Source organism: Chrysemys picta, chromosome 6, assembly GCF_011386835.1.
Source record: "Chrysemys picta bellii isolate R12L10 chromosome 6, ASM1138683v2, whole genome shotgun sequence".
In the NCBI taxonomy this organism is placed as follows: Eukaryota; Metazoa; Chordata; order Testudines; family Emydidae; genus Chrysemys; species Chrysemys picta.
The window spans coordinates 117082696-117098580 of record NC_088796.1 but is presented as its reverse complement, the minus strand read 5'-3'; the positions used below and the strand labels follow the sequence as shown (position 1 = coordinate 117098580).

The 15885-nt window shown below is 44.5% G+C and overlaps 1 protein-coding gene across 3 annotated transcripts in view; it reads right to left on the bottom strand.

Moving 5' to 3' along the window:
* Positions 1-15885, bottom strand: part of ACO1 (aconitase 1) — a 44565-nt gene that overhangs the window by 16539 nt on the left and 12141 nt on the right. For 2 of the 3 annotated variants that reach the window (XM_024105661.3, XM_008168745.4), the window contains exons 2-10: positions 11497-11614; positions 10739-10907; positions 8038-8175; positions 5715-5784; positions 5417-5600; positions 3409-3548; positions 2608-2779; positions 1822-1922; positions 721-837 (exon numbers count right to left, since the gene is read on the bottom strand). In XM_024105661.3, the coding sequence (XP_023961429.2) occupies positions 721-837; positions 1822-1922; positions 2608-2779; positions 3409-3548; positions 5417-5600; positions 5715-5784; positions 8038-8175; positions 10739-10907; positions 11497-11593 (1188 nt within the window). In that variant the 5' untranslated portion in view covers positions 11594-11614. Of the gene's footprint in view, positions 1-720; positions 838-1821; positions 1923-2607; positions 2780-3408; positions 3549-5416; positions 5601-5714; positions 5785-8037; positions 8176-10738; positions 10908-11496; positions 11615-11705; positions 11746-15885 lie in introns of those variants that run through there. The other variant, XM_065549701.1, reaches the window with a different exon arrangement.

Sequence of the window (15885 nt, the reverse complement as noted above, 5' to 3'; positions counted from 1 at the left end):
TAGCACTGAGTGGTCTGAAGTTTGTGTCAAGATCTAGCTGACTAGACAAAAGATTGAGTCTTATAAAAAAGGGGAGAGAACTAGCTTCTCAATACTACGGACTGGGATAGAAAGTCTGAATGGCATAGCAAACCTGGAGCGTTCAGCTGGATTTGAAAACCAGAGCATTCTTCATAAGTATTTGCTTTTACAGGGAATAAGCCTGAGCTGTAAAGTTTAGATCTGGATTCAGGTCTGAGATTCCCCAGAATTTAGGGGTGTTTAGACTTGGGTCCTAATCAAAATCCTAGATGCAGTTCTATTGATTGCTGTTTTTAACGGGATGGACTGCAAAAGGCATTTAGGATTTTTTTTTTTTTAATTTTAGCTGGGCAAAAAGCACTTCTGGAAACTTGCAGTCTCAGACTGGTATGCCATTATCAGATTGAGTCACTACTTCAATACTGCAAACGCTTCGCTAATGGGTAGGAGCAGATCCACGGACCACCCATGTTCCATGACCCATAACTTGAGAACCACCACCACTTTAGAATACTTATTCCTTAGCGTCATCTTCTAGGCTACCATTGAAAATAACCAGGAAGCAACATTCATGCAAGGTCATTTGTATACAAAGTGTCCTGAACTGATTGACGCAGACCTGTCTGTCTAGTGACTAAGCACTACAGATAGCTTCTAGAAGACAAACCTCTTTCCATTTGCAATGCCACGTGCCCTTACCTTGGCTCCCAGGCAGGTCTCAAAGTCCTTCTTCATTTCTGACACAGCTACTTTGTCCTGAGGTCTTTTGGGCCCACTACAGCAAGGCACGACAGTATGCAGATCCAGCTCCACAACCTGTTCAACAGGAGGAACAGGACTGCTCTAAGCTACTACCAAGGAATGAGCCAAATAATGCAATATACATTGCTCTAAAGGACACTGGGGTCCCAATGCAGCAATGCTCAACACAAGCAGTCCTGCTGACTAGTCATGCGCTTAAGCGCCTTACTGAATGGGTGCCTTCAACTCTCTCCCGACAGCATGAGAGAGTTGAAGACACATTTAAGGGCAAAATTTCTCAAAGCCATTTGAAGCGAGTGACAAGCTCAGATACTGTTAGCTCCCAAGGAAAAAATTTCACAGCCCCCTCAAGTCCCCATTTCAAAAGTGACTTAGGCACATAGGAGCCTAAGTCTCATCGACTTTCAAAATAAAGCCAATACGATATGTGTCTAAGTCACTTTTGAAAACAAACAGATTTGAGGTGGTTTGAAAATTTTACCCCCACCCTCAAGACAAATCCTAGCATCAGGAAGCATTCTGGGAAATCCTAGCATAGGGGTAGGACACAAGATCACGCCAGTAGCCTCTTGCTCACCATTTTGATAGTTGGTTTATAGCTAAAGTTGTGCAATTAGAGAAAATTTACAAGATTTCAGAGAGGATCAAATCCCTTTAATCTTGCCTTGTTTGCTAATTATTAAGAGATATTTGGGGGCAAGTTCTGTCCTCATTTAAATCCATGCCACCCTATTATAAATCAACTGGGTTGAGATGCCTGGACATCATTTCCCTCAAGTTTTCTGTGTGGTCATGAGGCTGCCTCAAATTCTGGCCTATACAGTCACGGAATGGACCAGGGTGTGCTTTGGGAATGAGATTACAAAAATCAGAGTCATGTTAATTTTTTCCTTGCTTTGTGAAAATTCCTCTTTAAAAAAGAGGAAACTGAGAACAACAAAAATAAATAAAATGAAAGAGAGGAGAGCGAAGGGGTGTACCTGTAGGAGAGAAATAAAGGAAGGAAGGTACAAGATTAAATGATGATCAGGACTCTACCTGGGTAAAATCTGGATCCTGAGCGGAGTTATTGAAATCTCTAAACATCCCCACAGCCACAAGGTAATTCTTTATGTGCTTAATTTTTTCTTCATCACGACCTAAAATGAAATCCAGAAATAGCTAAATAAGAACCAGTCAAGACAAAGAAATTGGGGTATTTTAAGTATGCAGAACAGGGCCTTGAACGGGATAGATCGTATTAGCATCAGCTTCATGTTTAACTAGAAAAGCCGGAAGAGAAAAGTCACTGGATCTTTGATAATCCCAGTCCCACTTAACTGGGACTGTTACTTGCATTCCAAGGTTGGAGTTGAACTCTTGATGTTTTCTATGCAGAAAGTTTCACATGTTGGAGTTCATACGGGCTCAACCCCGAGACACACAGTAGTAGGGTTACCAGATAGCAACAGTGAAAAAATGGGACGGGGGTGGGGGGTAATAAGTGCCTATATAAGAAAAAAAATCCCCCCAAAACGGGCCTGTCCCTTTAAAAAGGGCATCTGGTCACCCTACACAGTAGCTCATATACATTATTTAAAATGGATCCTTTGCCGAGCCCAAAGTTAAGGTTTAGGAAGGTGCTAGGACCAAATGCATAGCACTATGGGTCTGATTCTAATCTCTCTCATACCAGTGAGATTCTGAAGTAACTCCATTCTGGTCAATGGTCAATTCTGAAGTAACTCCATTCTGGTCAATACAGAGTCAGGCCCTGTACCCCTAACTGTCAGAGCCCAGGTTTATAATCTGGATCTTCAAGTTCTGGTTTCTTTTTGCACTTACCCGTTTGGATCAGGTACCTGATGCTGACTTCATCGACTGGGAAGAAAGCTGCAGTTGCTCCATATTCAGGGCACATATTGGCAATGGTGGCTCGATCAGCAATTGACAGTTGGGCTACGCCAGGCCCAAAGAATTCCACAAACTTACCCACCACCCCGACCTGGCGAAGATGCTGTAATACATGAACCAACAAAGGTACTCAAACGCCATTGCTAATCTGCGGAATGCCGACTGCATTAGCCGTACGCACTAGAGACAGTTCGGGCCTACGGGGTTCTGATCCAGACAAGAAGCCAGGCTTCCTCAAAGTTCTGGGCCATTTGGGACCAGGGTTTTGTTTGGTGTGTAACAGAGCTTCAAAACTCAATGCCAAACAGGCCATACGTACGCGATTCTGCTACCACTGCAGGCAATGGCAAAAAATTCCTGTTAGCACCAATGGGAGTAGGTTTGGGTCTCAAACCTGACCAGGACAACAACGAGGATTGTAAGAGCCCGTGCAGTGCCAGCTCTTCCTGTCCCATCCAATCAGATAGTGGGGGGAGGGAAGGGAGCAGGACTGGATGCTGGTTCCACCCCATCTCGGGTGCGGCTGATCAGCAGGCAAGAGGGAAGGAGCTGCAGAACTACTGCAGCCCAGGCCCAGCATGGTTGGGTCTCAGAAGATGAAATCAAGATGGCAGCCCCAGAGACGGGACTCCTAAGGCTGCTGTATACAGCCGCTCTAAGATCACCCCATGCACACACATGCTGCACTATGGCCCATTATAAGAAATCCCCCATGGCACAGATGTCGGTTACCTTGGTAACGGTGAGCACTATGTCTGTGGATGTTACCAGGGGATGAGGATTTCCCATTAACTTGTAACCAATCACTTTAGGAAGCACCATGCTGATTGGCTGGCCCAGCATCACCGCTTCTGCTTCAATGCCACCAACACCTGGATCCAATTGGCAAGACAAAAGCAGATTTATTTATTTTTTAGATGAGGCAATGCATGCTGAAAGTTAACTACCCAGTGAAATAATATTACTGCAGATAAGGGAAAAGAAGTCACCACACAGCAGGGCTTGGAGTGAGCTGGTCCTAGGGGATATTTCTTAGACGTTCTTACGCTGTTCCAAGCTTTTGTTAAAAAAAAAAAAAAAAAAGTTTCTAGCCCTCGGGGGTTCACTTTCATTTGGAAATTGAATCATGTTTAAACACAGTCAGGTTAGCGGACATGAGGCTGGCTGGTCAGTGCAGACAAGCACATGTTGGGCTCAACACAGGGATAGCTGGTCCTGAGTAAACGCTAGTTGCAGAAGAGTTGGTCCATGCCTGCTGAGCACAACTGAGCCTTCTCTACACTGTCCAGTCAGGGTTTTATTATTTTAGTACCTTCCACCTAGAACCCCAGTCATGGACCAGGACCCACTGTGCTAGGTACTGTACAAACACAGAACAAAAAGATGGCCCATGCCTCAAAGAGCTTAAATACAAGTGCAAGCCAAGAGTCAGCAGATGGATACAGGCAGATGGGGGAGTACCAGGAAATAGAAAGACAATATTGGTGCTAGGCACTGGTCACAGCCCACCAGCAGCCTGACCACTCTCAAGTTGTCAACTATTTGATTGTTTTTCAACTCTATTTGTAACAGTTTCCTTGTGAAGATGAGGCCATGGTTATAAAGAGTCTTCCCAACGTAATAATTATTAATTATTTGTATTGAGCTAGCACTACAAACCCCAGTCACAGGCCAGGACCCAAAAACACAGAACAAAAAGACGGTCCCCATGCTCCAAAGAACTTACAATCCAAGTACCATGAGCTGATATAGTGCTGTATTACCAAGGCTGCAGATACAGAAACTCCTTATACAGATTTTAATCTATAGCACTATGTAAAGTAGATACACATATTACGACTTACACTGTGTGTGACCGAAAACTTTATGAGCGTCTTTGTAAGCAATCAGCATTATTGTAAGCTCTTTGAGACCAGGACACTTTGTTCTGTGTTTGTACGGAGCCTAGCATGCTGGTTGATGGAATCCTGGTTAACGAAGGGACTCATAGGTGCTTTCACACTACACCTGAAGTATCACTGCAGTATTCCCCAGGTATTCTTTATACTAGGTACAGGGATGACTACAAAATACTTCGGCTAGACTATCTACTTATACAGATAAAATTTCAAAGCTTCTATTGTCTACCATTGGCTAGGAACATATTTCTGTTTGCTATTCTGGCAAGCATTGTCCCATTATTGTCCAAGCAAAAAACATCTGGTATTAGAATACTGGCAAAGACTGATCAAACCTTGTTTTGATGTACTTCATCGCCTCTCATCAGTGTAGGCTTTGAATCAGAGTCTTTGATCCAGCACTGCTTTTACAGTTACTGTTGCCAGGTAAACATTTTCAAAAGCATCTAAGTGATTTTACACTCACGGGTCTCGTTGAAAGCCAGTGAAACTTTCAATAGGACTTAGGTTCCCAAATCATTTAGATGCTCTTGAAAATTTTACATCCGTCTCCCTCACCACTATCCATAGACGTTGTAAACCCTCGGTAAAGAATCTTTAAAAATAAAAGCACAAGCACATCCCCCTACGACCTGACATGTGACTGAGATGTGATTTGTCTATTACTCTTACAATCATTGGGTATGGAATAGGAAATCAGGTTACAAAATCCTGATTTATAGGGTCCTCTGAACTGGACACAAAGGAGTTTGTTGTACTTAGTCATTTTATTGTATATGTGATTTGATAGGAACACAAGCCATAACCTAGCCAACCAGTTCATAAAACTTTAGTGCACTTACCCCAGCCCAGCACTCCCAGACCATCAATCATTGTAGTGTGCGAATCAGTGCCTACCAGGCTGTCTGGATAATAGTACCCATTCTGATCGAACACCACTCTTGCCAAGTATTCTAAATTCACCTGGTGGACAATTCCCGAGCCAGGAGGAATAATCTTCATGTTGTGGAAAGCTTGGGAGCCCCACTGAAACACAATGAATAAGAGCCCCAAATATTAAATACACAATACACAGGAACAGTGAAAGGAGTTGATTCATCCTATCTTGCTACATGTAAAGAGGAGAAATTTTTCCCATACCTTTAAGAACTCAAATCTTTCTTTGTTCCTTTCAAACTCCAGCTCCTGATTCTTCTGCAAACTGTCTGACCTGCAAGTGAATAAATGAACAACAGAGCTACAAGTCTCCAACTGAATTTAGTGTGTGGTCTGATGTGTGCGTATGGTGAAAGAGAAAACAGAAGAGCACTTGTATCTCATAATGCCGATCAGTTTTATATGTTTCGAGCAATTGCAGCAGTGAGCTAAAGGCAAATGTTGAAAAGGGCTTAATAAGTCTTAACAGTAATACCTACCATCTGGCTCAAATGTTAATCCCATACCGAATGTAGGCATTAAGTTTGCAGTTTGCTAAAGTCTAGTCTACATCTTAAAGCAATGGAAAGTTTTCAAAACCTAAATTATACACAAGCTGCATAGCAGTAAAGGAAGCTGATGCCAATAATTGTGATTGAAGATATGCTAATACTGATCTGGAATATACACTACAGTTCAAGCCTGTACTTCTAAACAAATATACGAAGCAACTGTACATAAACAAAAAATCCCCAAGAAGTGATTCTTTTTGGATCAGGAACACTGCTATATTCTCTGAGCCACGTAGCACCTTGTGGTCACTGTGTAAGAACTAAACAGCAATTATAACTGGTCAGCAATTTTTGTATTTTTTATTTTTTGAGAAATTTGTCCATCTAAAATGGGATTTCATCAAAAACTACTTTTTGTGAAACACTATTTTTCCACTGAAAATATTGGGCTTTTGTAAAAACAAGAACCACAAATATTTCTATTTTTCAATTAAATTGACAAAAATGACATTTTTCACTGTCACAAAAAATTCTCACAGGAAAATATACTTTTCCTCCAACCAGCTCTCATAATAAATATAGATTCAAATTAAATGGAAGAGGAGTATATTTAAACAGATCAGTACCAACATGTACATATACTCCAGAGACCACCCTTCGGACATGTAATTCCAAACTGAAATCCGTTCCTGAACTTTTCTCAGTGATATTTTAAGACTGCAGTTTAAAAGTTAACGAGGAGCAGATCTCAGACAAATGATCCAAGTCAAGATCTGGGGGGGAAAATTGGACAAACTGCTGATCTTTTCAGTTAGCTGGGTCACTGCCAATGGAGATTTGTATCCATATGGCTTTTGAGGTTTAAAAGAAACCTGCTTTTCTAAGAATCACATGGAGGGAATATTTTACAAACAAATCAATCTGTCAAGAGGCTTATTTCCACAAATAGGATCAAAATCTTTTATTTAAAAACAAAACAAAACAAAACAATCTGAGATGGGACGTTAGATGGAGAGGGCTCTGAGTTACTACATAGAATTCTTTCCCAGGTACCTGCTGCGCCACATCGCAGGATGTAACTGCCATATTTGTGGTCAGGAAGGAATTTCCGCCCAAGTCAGATTGGCAGAGACCCAGGGGGTGGGGGGAGGAAGAGGGAGGGGTTGCCTTCTCTGCAGCATGGCTCACTTGCAGGTTTAAACTGGTGTAAATGGTGAATTCTCTGTAACTTGAAGTCTTTAAAACCATGATTTGAGAACTTCAGTAACTCAGCCAGAGGTTAGGGGTTTATTTCAGGAGCAGGTGGGTGAGGTTCTGTGACCGGCAACGTGGAGGAGGTCAGACTAGATGATCATGATGGTCCCTTCTGACCTTCAAGTCTGAGAGCTCTTAGATTCTAAGATCCCCCCCCCTCCCTTTTTGTATTGTTTTCATTCAAGTGGGCAGTTGTAATATTATTTCCTACAGAGAGTAACACATATGGAAGAAGTTACTGGGTAAGGCAACTGGAGTATGATGAATTGAAGGAGTTTGGAAAACAGAAGAGAACTAGGGGATGACATGAGAAAGCAGGACGATATCACACACTTCAGTTAGGAAATGCAGGAGAGTAGGTAGATTTCTAAGCTCCCGATACTGCAATGAATTCTGTGCAGATGGACCCCTATGCCTGTTCAGAGTCCCACGGATTTCAGCGAGGCTCTATACAGGTGCAAAGGAGCTCGCTAAAAGATTGGAGATTAAGTATTTTAGTGTTTCCAGTTCGCTGTTCCTTCCTTCCCCCCTACATAAAACCAATGCTTTGTGCTTTTTCACCAAGGCAGCGATGAGCTAACAACCCCATTCTCAGAACTGGGCCAACACAGCCCACTGTAGTAAACAGTCTAACTTAATCAGTCTTTGGCCTCTATAATGCTAGGAGACAAATTCTCAGTTTGCATAACGCAGTGTAGCTTCAACGAACCTACGCTAATTAATACCAGCTGGCCCTGGCTTCCTAGCAAGCATGGAAAATAAAATCTGTTTTATTTCCTTACCTCCTGTTAAAATCCACCTGGATGGAATGATCAATTACTAGATCAGCAGGACAGATGGGATTAATTTTTTCAGGGTCTCCGCCCAGTTTCTTCACAGCATCACGCATTGCAGCAAAGTCAACCACTGCAGGTACGCCCCTAAAATGAGAGAATTAAGCGAACTGAGGGGACAGAGCCCAGATCCTCAGGCATAGCCAGACGATGCCACACTGCCAGTAGATTCTGACTCTAAAGCCAACATTGGAATCACCACTCCATTGCAGCGAGACATAGAACCAGGGTGGCAGAAAGAACAAAGCCACATTTGGATTCATCAGTGCGGAAGACTTGAGTGGAAACTCATAAGGTGACAGAGGGAGGTGGTTGTGCACCTTAGGCGTTGGACTGGGAGACATGAGACCTGGATACAATCTCTGTGACCTCGGGCAAGTGACTCTTCCATGCTCTGTGCCTCTGCTTCCCATCTGTAATATGGGGATAATACTACTGCTTTTCTCCTCCTACTAGCTGTATGTACAGTGCCTAGCCCAATGGAGATCTGATCATGGTTAGGCCTTCTAGGAACTAAAGGATTATAGATCATGTTAGTATGAGTCGCTAGGAACATCATCGGCTTTTGACTTGCAAGCCAAACAAAGGTGACCCAGAACCCACGAGAGTGGGTGTGACTATGGAACCCCTGTGGGAGCGAACAGGCTGGCTTTCTGGAGTAGAACTGCACTGACCGAGGGAAGAACAACAAAGCCCCCACCCAACTGTGCCAACAAGTTCTTGAACTTGACTTAAGAAATGTCCCCAAACTGACCACCCACATGCTTCACACTCCGTAAGTATTTCTGTTAGGCTGTTGGCCAGAAGTCACATTTTCACCTCTGGTGACAAGACTTTGTAACAGTCCTATAAACGCGGCAACTCCAAGAACTGACATGGCAACAAACAACAGACCTTCCTCTGGGTTTACAGTAGTGTCTCATCAGAGCATCTGGAACCACTTATCAGTTGAACCCTCCTGTGCTGAAGTGAAATAGGTCAACCTTTCTTTATTTCCCAGGTAGACAGACTGAGGCACAATGGGTTAAGTGGTTTAATTCAAGGCAACACCATTAGTCAGGATTAGAAACCAGGAATTCTGGCAGTCCGTGTCATGTTCTAACCATGAGACCATAACTTTCCATGTTTGCTTTTGCAGAGCAGATGGAAAGCTTGTGGCCCATCACAGATGGTACATTTTGGCATTTCCAAGGTTACCCTAACTGCCACTGCCCATCAGGGGCATTTTATGTAGCACTCAGCACTTCACTTTTAGGCTGTTATTTTTGGGAAACATCCTCGCATAACAAAACATCGAATTCAGCAGGGTGCCGAGTGCACATAGTGTCCAGTGATGTGGCCATGGGCATTCAGGACCATTTAGGATTAGACTCCGAGTCTACTTCCTGAAATAGCAGCCCAGAAGAGAGAGACTGTTTTAGAGTTCAAAGTGCAACAAGCAAAGATGTTCTTCGCTGCAAGGGACTAAAATAATCAGTCTATAATGTTATAGAAGACTTGTGTGTAAGAAAAATAGTGCAGATTATTAAATACAACAGGATCAACACAGGGAACGGGGTAAGGGACTATGCTTTTCTTCTTTGCAATCCTAAATGTTTACAGACAGACAATACTCCAACCAACACAGCTCACGTTTATATTATGGCAGTTCCTGTGATCTAAGAAAATATGCATCTGAATGTAGTGAGTGTGATGTACAGTGGGTGCATTTCAATTTCCCCAGACTATATACAGCAAAGAAAGCAACTGATATTATGAGCTAACTGGTTGATACAGAAGAGAAGAAACCGGGCAGTTATTTTCAACATTACGGGAATTGAGGGAGTGACACCAGAACACATGCATTTATGTACCCAGAAGCACTCAAGGTGATGTAGGCCAGTGAATTACAGAACGCACAGGGCTGAAAATCAGGAACCCTCAAAATTCAAATCCTAAACTAGCAATTTACTCACTATGGGGCCTTGTGCCAAGAGCCAGATTTTCAGTACAGCTCACTCCCAGTTAGGCACCGATACAAGTGCTAATCTTTTCAAGAAAGCGCAGCACTCAGCAGCTCCCACGGTGACACTTATGGACAGATTTTAGGAGATCAGCAGTGACCCCGGACATTTATTTAGGTGTCTAAATAGGAACTGAGCTCTTTAGAAAGTATAGGTCAACCTCTCTCTGCTTCACTGTCTCCATCTGTAAAGCGGTCACCATACCGCACACCTCCCAGGATGTGAGCTAGTTAGGACCCCAACGCTGCTCCCAATAGAGGTGATGACAGTTTTGCCACTGACTTCCAAAAGTGAGCATGATTGAGCCCCTCAGTGCCTGTGGTGCAGTTTGGAGAATGCCAGGCAATGCATTATTTGCTAGAGTGAGAAATGGAATGAATCTGTAGTCCAGTAACGTGGAGAACACCAAGGCTGTGCTGCATTCCTTCTTATCACCTGGGTCCAAGGTCCAAAGGACAGTGGATTGTTGATGAAGTACTTTTAAAATGACCACTGTTTGCTTAAAGGAGCTCTGCCAACTAGACATCCAGTATGTTTAGAATAACATGGCACCGCATTCACCCTCTACGCCCCTCTGATTTGCCCACTGCGAATGGTTGTGGTTTTTACAATCCCTTTTCCCTAGTCTTAGGAAGCATTCAACTCACGTTAAATCCTGCAGAATAACTCGTGCAGGATTAAATGGCACTTCGACATTCTTGCTCTGCATCACATTCCAGTCGAGGATATTCTCAACATCTTCCTTCTTCACTAGGAACTCGTCACAGTTGCGGACGGCTGCCTCTAGGAGGATCCTGATAGAAAATGGCAAACGTCCTGGGGGAAAGAGACAGAAAGCAGATGGTTTTCACCTTTTAGATGAAGTTTCCAGATATCTGGGTGTGGCTGTGTCCTTTCACCTTTTGGGTAGCAAAGTTCTGGCTCCACTAAAGTCAATGGGAGTCTTGACATTGACTATAATGGGGCCAGGATTTCACACATCTTTATTGGTGGCATACATCTTGCCATCACACACTCTTATCAAGTCCATCACATTATCAAGGCAGCATGGGCGAAACTTGTCCTTCCACTGATCTGGCTAGACCTTCATGCCCAGCCCGGGGGATACACCTCACCCATAGGAAGTACTCAACTACCACATAAAATGACCAATGTGCAGTCCAAGTTTAGAAAAAAGAACCTCGTCATAACAGGAAATTAAATAAGCCTAGATGCTAGTACCCCAAAAACATGATTAGAAATTGATCTTCAAGGAATGGCTTTTGAATTTGTACCCATGTTTCTGTGCCCACAAATCATCAAGTATCATCTAGAGCTGCAGTGCCTTCCCATAGTTATTTCCAATGCCCACCACAGCCCGAGTACACACGTACCAGGCAGTTCCTTCCGAATGCTGCCAACATACCGTATCTCGCATCTCCCAATTTGTTCAGATTGAAGAACTTCTTCGCAGGCTGGTTGGGGTTTAGCGGCTCTGCAATCCATGCAAAAGGGTTGCTCATGATTAAAGCCCCTGCGTGTCACTGAAAGCACAAAAGAAAATCATATCAGCTGCTCTAGAGGTGAATTCTGTATCCGCTGGAGCAAATACTTCGCAGTATACATTAAACACACACAATTCTCTTGTGACTCCTCTGCAGTCGTTATTGTAGGAGTGTTGTGAAGATTATAAACAAGCTCAGCTGATTTCCACAGGGCTCAAACGCCTACATTTACAGCACTGTGGGTGTTACAATGTTTACATGGTGACTATCTCCGGACAGACTTTGTGCCTTTCCGCTTTGCTAATCACACAGAGATTGCAAAGCCGTTTCTTCAGTGGAAACTGCGAAGTCTGAACTGACCTCAGGCCACAAAGTTTGCCGGCCCCTACCTGCCCACAAACAAAAACTTCAACACCGAGACAGAAAGAACCTATTAAAACAGGGGCCGGCAAACTTTGTGGTCTGAGGGCAGCATCGGGTTTCCGAAACTGTATGGAGGGCCGGCTAGGGAAGGCTGTGCCTCCCCAAACAGCCAGGCGTGGCCCAGCCCCACCCCCATCCGACCCCTCCTGCTCCTCGCCCCCGATGGCCCCCCCGGGACTCCTGCCCCATCCAACCCCCCCGGTTCCCTGTCCCCCAACAGCCCCCCAGAACCCCCACCCCTGACTGGTCCTCGCCACCCCATCCAACCCCTGCTCTCATTCCTGACTGCCCCCCCGGGACCCCTGCCCCATCCAACCACCCCTTCTCCCTGTCCCCTGACCGCCTCCGGACCCCCTGCCCCTGACTGCCCCCCGCCGCCCCATCCAACCCCCCCTTCCTGACTGCCCCCTGGGAGCCCCTGCCCCCATTCAACCCCCCTGTTCCCTGCCCTCTGACCACTCTGACCCCTAGTCACACCCCCGCCCCCTGACCTCCACCCCGAACTCCCCTGCCCTCTATCCAAACCCCCGCCCCCTTACCGTGCTGCCTGGAGCACCGGTGGCTGGCAGCGCTACAGCCATAGCACCCAGAGCACCAGGACAGGCAGCCGCGCTGCCTGGCTGGAGCCAGCCACGCCACCCTGCAGCACAGAGCACCGGGTCAGGCCCTGGCTCTGCAGCGGTGCTGCCCCAGGAGCTCGCAGCCCCGCCGCCCAGAGCATTGCGCCGGTGGTGGGGCGAGCTGAGGCTGCGGGCGTGGGGGAACACCAGGGGAGGGGCCAGGGGCTAGCCTCCCAGGGCAGGAGCTTAGGGGCCGGACAGGAGGGTCCCGCGGGCCAGATGTGGCCCGTAGTTTGCCCACCTCTGTATTAAAATGACTAATCCCGTGAAAAGATTTTCAGAGGTGCTGAAGTCTCTTCTTGACTTGATTGTCCATTATCTAGTGGCCTAATAGACAGAGCACTTGACTGACTCAGGAGATCTGGATTCTATTCCCAGCTCTGCCACTGGCCTGCTGGGTGACCTTAATCAAGTTACTTTACTGACGCATGCCTCAGTTTCCCCATCTATAAAAGAAGGATAATGATACCCACTTCCTCTGTAAAGCGCAAGAGCTAGGTACTATTAATTATTATATTAATATTTACAATAATAATAATAAATAATAATACAGGGCCATGTTGTGCACACCCCAATCACAGTAGTGAGATTACTATCCAAATAGACCAGTTGATTTCACTGGGTCTACCGGACTCAGTAACAGGTTCACAATCTGTCCCGCAGTGTTTTCAGACATCAGTCACACCTCACTCAGTTTTAATGCTTATAATTAAAACTAAGCGTGTGGGTGGAGAGGAGAGGTGCAGAGGGATTTGAGTTTGGTTAGTGAAGCGGGAAAGTCTTGTAGAAGTCTATGATTTATATTTATACAGAACTGCCAATAAGGTACAAGGCACGAGACAGGCTCGCGAGCAGGCAAAGGCGCCAAGATGAGGGAATACACTGTTTACCTAAGGTAACAATGCATTTTGCATTTACTGCTTTACGCAGAAAAAGGAAAACAAAAACAAACCACAACTCACTCTGTGCCACACTTTCACCTCTGGGAACGCACACAAGAGACTGTCTTATTTAGGAGAATGAACAAAGTATTGACACTTCACTTTGCACACACACAAATATCAAATATAAAAATATCAAGTCCATATTATTTGCAATTGCTGCATAAATTGAGTTGTAATCCCTACATTTTCATAACATCAGAGCAGGGACCACTTCAATTCTCATCTGCACAGAAATCTCTAAATTCCCTTAAGACACCAATTGAGGTTTTGAACTTGGATTCTTCAAGTAAATGGGCTCATTTCATTCACACACACACACACACACACACACACACCATCTTATTTTGATCTGCTACGTGTTACTTTACCAAGTGATTCTTCTTCCCAGTCTTGCAGCTATGAATCACTCACACAGCAATGTATTGACCGCAGCGTTCCCTGAAGTTTTGTTCCTCCATTTCTTAGAGCCTCCTGGATACTGCATGACCATAAGAGAACTCATCTGCTTCTTTCCTGCTATTCTAGCCAGTCATTCTCCTGGATGAATTTTATACCATCTTCGAAACTCAGCCCTTTGTTTCATGCATGCTGAGTTTTCACAAGATTATTTAGTACCTCAGGAGATACAAAACACTGGGATGTTTCCTGACAGATAAAGCAAGTGACCATTGCTTTGCAGTGGCCATAAAACCTGTTTTCACTGTATCCATTTGCCACATTCTCGTCTAGCTTTACAGTTTCAGCTACAACAGCCAGTCATATGTCAGTGTCGATCATGCCGGTCATTACCTATGAATAGTGGGACTATAAACCAAGTGATGCTGGCACAAAGTTCAAGCCAACCACCCATCTAGAAGCTGCAGGGGGAATGAGACTTGCCAAAAGCCCATGGTTCTGCATGGATTTGTAAGTAATCATATGCTTTGGATACAGATTAAAACTTTCTATCACAGTAGAGAGTGTTTATTATTATTTTGCCTGCCTTGAAATGGGAACATACAACAGTCGGCATGCCACGGAGCTGGTATCGCTGGCCTTCCAGGATTTGTACAGTATGGAAGGTCACAAGCATTTCGTTGCTGGGTCATGTCCATGGTCAGCAGTGCTCCTGACATTTTCAACGCACAGAAAGACTCATAGCTGAGCACACAGTAAATAAATCGTTGGCGCTTTCATCCAACAATCTCAAAGCGGTCTGCAAAATTAAAATGAGATTATACCCCAGAGAGTGGCTTTTAAAAAAATAAAATAAAAGATGTGATTCTATGCTGATCAGCTGCCAGGAACTCCAGATCAAGTCGCTCAGTTTACACATAAAAATGTTTTCTAGCTGCCAATCTTGTAAACAGAGTCAAGCTGAAGTCTTTCTGGTTTATGCATCGCCACCGCCACCAAGATTCTGTGGGTTAAATTCAGCGTTGAGTTACCCCTGGACCAGTCTTGTTTAGCTAAACTATAGAAGTCCATACTTTGGCGCTGAAGGTCCCAGGTTATAGTCCCTGTGTATAAAACCATTTCACACAGGTGTAACTGACCAAAACCTGGTAAACGATTCTGTGGGGGATGCACAGGAAGGAGTACAATCTAGCTCGCTCACTCTGCAGAGCTAACACCGTAAAAAATTATTTTTACCCATAATGTCAACAGATAGCACTCAAAATGCAAATAGAGAGCAGATCTGATGATTAAGAAAGTGCAGGAGGTTCACATTTTATAGGGGTCATACCAAAACTGGATCCAGGCCACCTGATCAAAAATAGAGGGGGGGGGGAAAGAACACTGAAAAGGCCCTAAGTTAATCTTGCTCTCTCTCATCCAGAACTCTCCCCCCCCCCCCCCAAAAAAAATCCTGAAAAAAATCCCCACACTCCATTGTGTTCAGTGTCTGGACAACCAAATAGCGTTTGCTAGACTCCTGATCTCTGAGGTTCACATGCAGAAGGAATCAGATCAAGATTTCTGTAAATTTCACCTGCTAGCCAGTACATGAAATGAGTGGGAGAGCAATTAGAAACTCCACCCCAGCAGCATAGTGGGATCGAGAAAAGTAGGGCTCAAACTGAATGAAAGACGAATGCAAGGGTGTGGGGGGGGAAAGAGGCGGAGGAACAGCACAAAAGACCACAAAGAATGTACTGTTAAACGTGTGGTTAAAATAGAAAAAGAAAAAAAAAAATCATCTGTGGTCAGATACCTAGAGTTTCCCCATCCCATGAAGCTCTCCCTGTTTAGCTGCATTTCACCAGATCAGTGCTCTGCTCTTCCCTTCCTTGCAGGATTTCTTCAGAATCCAGCCCTCTGCTAAGAAACCCTTGTTAATGAA